General features: G+C 33.6%; 1 protein-coding gene across 1 annotated transcript; it reads left to right on the top strand.

Annotated features, from left to right (window-relative positions):
• Positions 1-1,332: 1,332 nt before the first annotated feature.
• LOC111632345 (zinc finger protein basonuclin-2-like) lies at positions 1,333-4,813 on the top strand (the record flags this gene model as incomplete). The annotated part of the gene is made up of 2 exons (XM_023376754.1): positions 1,333-1,371; positions 1,640-4,813. Coding segments are annotated over 2 exons (2,901 nt in total), but the record flags the coding sequence as incomplete, so codon positions are not given.
• Positions 4,814-6,926: the final 2,113 nt, after the last annotated feature.

Below are 6,926 nucleotides of genomic sequence, written 5' to 3'. Positions count from 1 at the left end.
AGGAAGTAAAAATACTAAAACATACATTAATGTCTATTTAGGTAGTTAAATCAGTATTTTAAGATGTATTTTTTTTAATATTAATTAAGTTTTTGACGAGTGGAAAATTGATTAGAAAGAGAATTATCGTATAAAGGTATAGAGAATTGCACTTGTAGAAGACACAATCTCGACCAGTGCAGACTGAAACCATCTGGAGAGGACAGAGGTAGGACCGAATATTTCTCAGTCAATAAATTAGTAGAGCTGGTGACTTGCCAGACAGCTGGGGATAAACCGTGGATTGAGTCAAGCCAAGGCAACTGCACACCAGAAACAGGATGTTTAGCCAATTTCGGGATTGGCCCGTCCTTTGGTGAGACGTGTAATGTCAAGGCAGGTGGATGGTGACAAAGGGTTTGTTTATGTTAAGTTGATCTAATGTTTATACGATGGCGGTGACATGTCAACACTGGCACTGGCGACAAAAAACAATGTTTATTTATGCTGTTTCCAACTAGATATTAGCCAGGCATGGACTATGGCAACTACCTTTGGCAAAAGACTCAAGGACCATCCTTCTTCGCTTCTTTAAAATGTGACGTCAATAAAAGGGGTTATATAAATCTAATGTTAAAAGTCAATCCTGTCAGCTGATCACGTAAGATTTAAAACCTTAATTTATATAATAATTCAATTTTCTATAATAATTTTTATCTATTGAAAGATATATAAGCGTATTAAATTCGTCCGACATTAAATAATTGTTTAATTTATATAAATAACTACGTGCGTTATAGAGAGGTCTTCGTAGTTTAGTTATAATGTTATTGCTTATCGAAGTAATAAATTTTTGTCTTTCTTTTAAAGCAATAAATTGATCGTCGTAGTGGTTCAATTTTTGACATTTTGATATAGAACGATAGTTTAGCATCTAATCTAAGTGGTTTCTTTTATCGAACCGCAACATAAACATTTTCAGGGATTTACTTGTGTTTATCGACAGTGTCATCTAATTAAAATAAAAACGTTACAGTAGCACTTTGTCGAAGAAAATGCACTTATTAAAGGTATCAAAGTGTTTAATATTCAACTGTTTTTTCCCCTCTACTTTCCACGGTAATCTGATCATTAAAATTGAACTTGTGATATAATTTGGAAGCTTCTAACAGGATGAATTTCAGAAAATTTCATCCCTCGATAATAATGAATGTGGATGGTCTTTTCTTATATTATTGTTTGAGGAAAGTAGCTAAGTATTTATTTTTCAGGTACAGAAAACTATGTACAGAGGATGTGCAAAAGTTTTAAATTTGGCTACGGCACCATCTGGTTGCCAGAAGTTGACGTTTGCTTTGGACATCTTCAATAACTAGCATCAACGTTGAACATGTCTCTAAATTATTTTTATAAACTATATAAGATTTTAAGAATTTATACATCTATTTTTATTTTTATACTAAAGTTTATATTCTATAATTTGTCATTTAACATTAATAATAAACCAAAAAGTTTATATGTTAAATTTAAAAGATAAAATTGATTACATTACATTTGGAACCAATATTAATCGTCCGATGATAACGTTATTTACACATAAATGTATATTATCGAAAATTATTTTATTTTTAGAAAAATTTATTTTTATTTTTATTTTTAGGACGCTGCTGGCAACGTTCTGGATAGATGGATCCTGGCGACCAGAGAAGAAGAGCCTCTTATTCTCCAACAGTTCCTTAGATTTGGTGAAACAAAGACAATTTCTCAACAATTACTTGTACAAGAAAGTAGCGAGAGACAAGATTATGTGATTCATGCACCCAGAGCTGATTCTGATATTAAAAAATTCATTGACAGAACAAACAGAGTTGCGAGCACTGCATTCTTCAAACACAACAGTGTTTATACAGCGAGTCCACATGGTACTAGTATACAGTCATTACCAGTTACTTGTTCCTCTATGTTTAGACATCCTTCCAGTGTAAGTTCTACACACTCATTATCTCCAAACGAAGGTTCTCCAATTGAGCGAAACAGTCCCTTGGCTATCTCTCCGCTTAATAAGCTACAAAATATGCAACCGTATGACTTTCGACGAGAGAAAACCAGCCCCGAAACGAGAACTTCTGAAGCTCCAGCGATATCCTTAACTCACAGTACACCTCTTTCCTCTCCTACAACTTCAATTCCATCTTTACCCACATTAAGTACTACTTTAACAAATCATACATCAACTGCCACTGTTAATTCAGACTTTAGTGTCACAGACGGTGGTTCCGACGACGACACAAATAGTGCTATTAACTTAAGCCAATCGTCTACAGGACATATGGATTCTGTTTATGCAGCTAAAAAAGTTCGACATTTAAGAAAATCAGCCAATCCGATGAAAAGAAGGTGGAATCCAATTGTCTTAAGCACTCTAAACACGAATCCTTCGACAGGAAAAAAACGAGTACAGTGCCACGTGTGCCTAAAAACGTTCTGTGACAAAGGTGCTTTGAAGATTCATTTCAGTGCTGTTCATTTAAGAGAGATGCATAAATGCACTGTGGAAGGATGTAATATGATGTTCAGTTCGCGAAGAAGTAGAAACAGACATAGTGCCAATCCGAATCCTAAATTGCACACCCCAAATTTAAGGCGAAAAATTAATCCACACGATGGAAGGACCAGTAATCCCTTCCCACTTATTCCACCAAGTGCCCTCATTAATTTTAACAGCAATCTTATTCCTTCAGGTGTAAATCAGTTAATGGACAGAGATGGTCCCGTTACTCCTGAAAGTGAAATTACTTCTCATATTCCTATGGGAACTATGAAAGAAACAGTCGTATCTCATTCAGCATCAGTATTACACAAGTATGATGAGGATGGAGCACTGCCATTAACTAAAAAAGCACGAGTAGAACATGATATTGAAGATGTGAGCAATGGAGCCGAAGAAGGAATGGATCTAACTACAAAAGACGATGGTCTAAACAATAGGGGAGTAAGAAAAAGGAAAAGTTTAAACCCTACAAAGTGTGCTGTGACATCTGATGATGATCTTCAATATGTTTCAACAGATGATTCATCTAGTGATACATATATCGATCAAGCAGATGAAAATGGACTTTTGGATTCAAAATCCGAAGATGGAACTTCTGATTTAGCGGACGATTCCAAAGATGAAGACCTCGACAAAGACGATCTAGACGAGAAAGAAGAAAAGAGAGAGTCCAGAATTATTCGTACAGAAATATTACAATACGAACATATTAAAACCGAAACTATTAAATCCAGACATATGGATGTAAAAAATTCTTTAGATTTTTCTAAACGAGATTTATCTATAAATCACAATAATGAAGTAGAGGATTTATCTGAAAATCCATTACGTCATTTGGAATCATTATCTCTTGGGGCATTCAATAATATGGTATCGACAAATTCCAGGAACCATTTGACACAGAATAATCCTGTTACTAGTGGTGTACTTTATCATGCCCCGGGATTAGGTCTGGCATCATCTCTACCCTCTGAAAGTTGTCGAGATTTAAATGTCACGGGGACAGACTTGTCTGGAAACACAATAGTACCACCGGCATCGTATCCTCCAGTTAATAACAATAGCGATCAAGAAAGCGATCACATGTCTTTGATGCCAGTTTATCGTGATGCTTCCATTGGGTCTAACATGGAAATTCCTGTAGATAAAGAAAATCCCAGAAGATGTACAGCTTGTGGAAAAATTTTCCAGAATCATTTTGGTGTGAAAACTCATTACCAAAATGTTCATCTAAAACTTATGCACAAGTGTACCGTAGAGGGATGCAATGCGGCATTTCCATCTAAACGAAGCCGAGATAGACACAGTGCCAATTTGAATTTACACAGGAAACTCCTTTCGACATCATCGGATAAAGGTGGTGCATTTTTCGACAAAGCTTCACTGTATCCTTATCATCCAGGAGTTGCTTTAAGGGACGAGTTTTTCAGTAGACTTTACGATCCTCAGAGTTTGTCTCTGGGATTTCCTGACATATATCATGGACGTATACCGACGTGTGGTCCAGATGGACTCGGTGCCTCTTTCACAAATCACTTGGGAGCGAGTAATCCATTGTCGACAATGCCACCTTTCCATCCAGCATTTATGGCACCCACGTCATCCGCGTCGGGGGGAACGTTATCGGAAGGAGTAGCCGTAGTAGAAACGAGTGGAAGGAATTCACCAACAAGCACGATGAGTTCGGCCCAAAGCCCTCAACCCGCATCGCCCAGTCCTGCTAAAACAACATATCCAGCGTGTTTGGAAGAAGAACTAGGTGCAGACAGCGACGGAAAGTATTCTTGCGAATTTTGTGACAAGAAATTTCACGAAAACGTTGTGTTAAGAGAACATTACGAAAAATCGCATACTCAGGAGGTTCAACGCTGTTCGGTAGAAGGTTGTAACAAAGTGTTCCTATCGAGGAGGACCCGTACTTTACACGAGGAATTCCATAACAAAAAGGAAAAGGTGGCAACCACCTCTTAACTATAACTTTCAACTCTCTTTCATTTTTATCTGTACGATGGACGTCTATGTAATATTATATGCATTCTGTGCCAACAGTTTCTCAATCCGCTGGGAAAAACGTCAGTTTAAAGGAGAAAGTGTGATGTAATATAGTTGTTTGTTCGTCGACGTTTCTTTCTCATCCTTCACTGGTGACGACCTGGTGGAGTCTTCCAGACTATTTTCTTAAGTGTCTCCGTTTTTTCTCCCCCTTTTTTTTGCCAGATCGGAGTGAAAACTGCCTCTAGTTAGTTGGACAGTTGGGTGTTGTCCCCGTACGAAAAAAAAAAACAGTACAAACTAGTTGGGAATGTGAACTATGTCCCCGTTTGTTCTGTCATTTGTAGCCTCCGAAAAAAAACAAAAAAGGTTTTTTGAAAGTTGTTAGAAAAGGAGTTGTTTATCTCCGCCAAAACTGATGTTTAAAAATAAGATAGCATTAATATTTCTCAGCCAAAAGTTAAATTATTTACTCCCAGTCATTTCCACAGATATTGTATCACCCTATAAGGTGACATATTAAAGTACTTAAACTATTTCATTGTGTAATTTATCAAATATATATATATATATAACATAGTTAATTATTGTACATATTTTATCAATTTCACGCCACATTTTATCAAATTATATATATTAAAATACATTAAATAGATGTTAAACTAACAAATTTACACTTTTTCTTTCTATCTTTATTGCATTTTCTTATTATAATTAAAATAAATTTTAGTTTTTTTTTTTTTGGAAAAATCATTATAATATTTACAAAATAATTATCGTTTAACATAGATTTTGTGTAGAATTCTTGTAATTTTTTTTTTTTTAATTCTAATTTTACTTTGAAGAATAATTTATTATTATTAAACTTTTCAAAATTTATTATTTAAGATATAATAAACATGATTATATTAAAGTAGTTCATTGTGATTAACTAACAATAATTAATCGTAGTAAAGCATTACTTTAAATTAACTAAGTTAAAGCTCTTGATTAAAAGATGATAATTACAGATAAAGCATTTTACTGTGATGAATTACAATTAAAAAAAAAAAACATTATTATAATTAATTAAATGTGCTTAAAGTATTTTATTGTGAAAAGCTGCAATTAAGATACTTGATTACAATAAAGATATTATGGAAGAAGAATGCTATTATGATAAACTATCATTAATTACATTTAAAGCACTTTATTATTATAAATGAATTACGTTTAAAGCATTTTATTATGGTAATTATCATCAAAGCACTTAATTACCATAAATTACCATTAAAACGCTTTATTATACACAACCTAATTATGACTGAGCAGTCAAAATTATAAGTCATTTTACTAAAGAAATTTATTAAAATATTATAAAATATGCTCGCAATTTCAAATTTAGAATAAAATCCTAATCACGCAAACTGCCCTTTTATTTTTTATTTTATTTTATAGATTGTAAGCTTGCCATTAAACTGAATGTTGTGCCCTGTCACGTGATGAGGAATACACCTTCCCTTATTGCATTTGGTTATTTATTTTTGAAAGGAATCGAATCGGTAATGAATTTTTTATTAAAACATAACTAAAAACATACGACAAATGCTAAACGATGGGAAATATAGTAAATCCTGCAGATTAATGTCATCCGAATGGGATTGTGTAGAGGAAGCTCCCTTTCCATTACAGCTTTTTCTAATGCTTTCTACATAGGAGATGGGGTAAAGAGATGGGGATGACCTCGCAGCAAGATTGAATGGGACTCAGGTGAACGGATAAATCCTCCTTCGTCTTGCTATTAAATCCTAGCAATACATCTTCGCGCAAATGTTTTATAATTACCAAATCGCACGGATCGTTCTGCGATAAAGATCGTCAGAAAAGAAGAAGAAAAAAATCTTTCTTGGTAGGATTTTCTATTGGATTCTTTGGTTTTAACGCTACAAAAGACTTTTCTTTTTTTTTCCTATAATTTCTATAAGAAATAATATAATTGCGTGCTTAACATAAAGTTATGACAATTATTTGTGGGATTTTTTTTTAAATCCTAGCAAGATACATACTCCTTATCCTACTATTTAATGATCATTAACCTATATTTTTAAAGGAGAACGTATGCTTAAATAATATACTATCATTAAGTTGTATAGGAGTATCTATTTGTAAAGAAGGAAATATACACCTCTTTTCTTTATTTTAAAGTCTTACAATGGTTTATACGTGCCAGAAATGAGTAGATAATATACTTAAGGAACACTATTCCATTTTAAAAATATATAATTTTGAATTTTAGAGGGGGGGTTAATATTATTAAAATGATGAACGTGAAACATTTTTTGAAATGTTGTAAGAACTAATTATTGCATTTGTTTAAAACTTTGTTTGTAACTGTTGCCGTCGAATTGAAAAATAAATGACAGGA

The sequence above is a fragment of the Centruroides sculpturatus genome, unplaced genomic scaffold (assembly GCF_000671375.1).
Source record: "Centruroides sculpturatus isolate CEXI.00-Female unplaced genomic scaffold, Cexi_2.0 scaffold766, whole genome shotgun sequence".
NCBI classification, from domain to species: domain Eukaryota; kingdom Metazoa; phylum Arthropoda; class Arachnida; order Scorpiones; family Buthidae; genus Centruroides; species Centruroides sculpturatus.
This window is presented reverse-complemented; position numbering and strand designations above follow the sequence as displayed.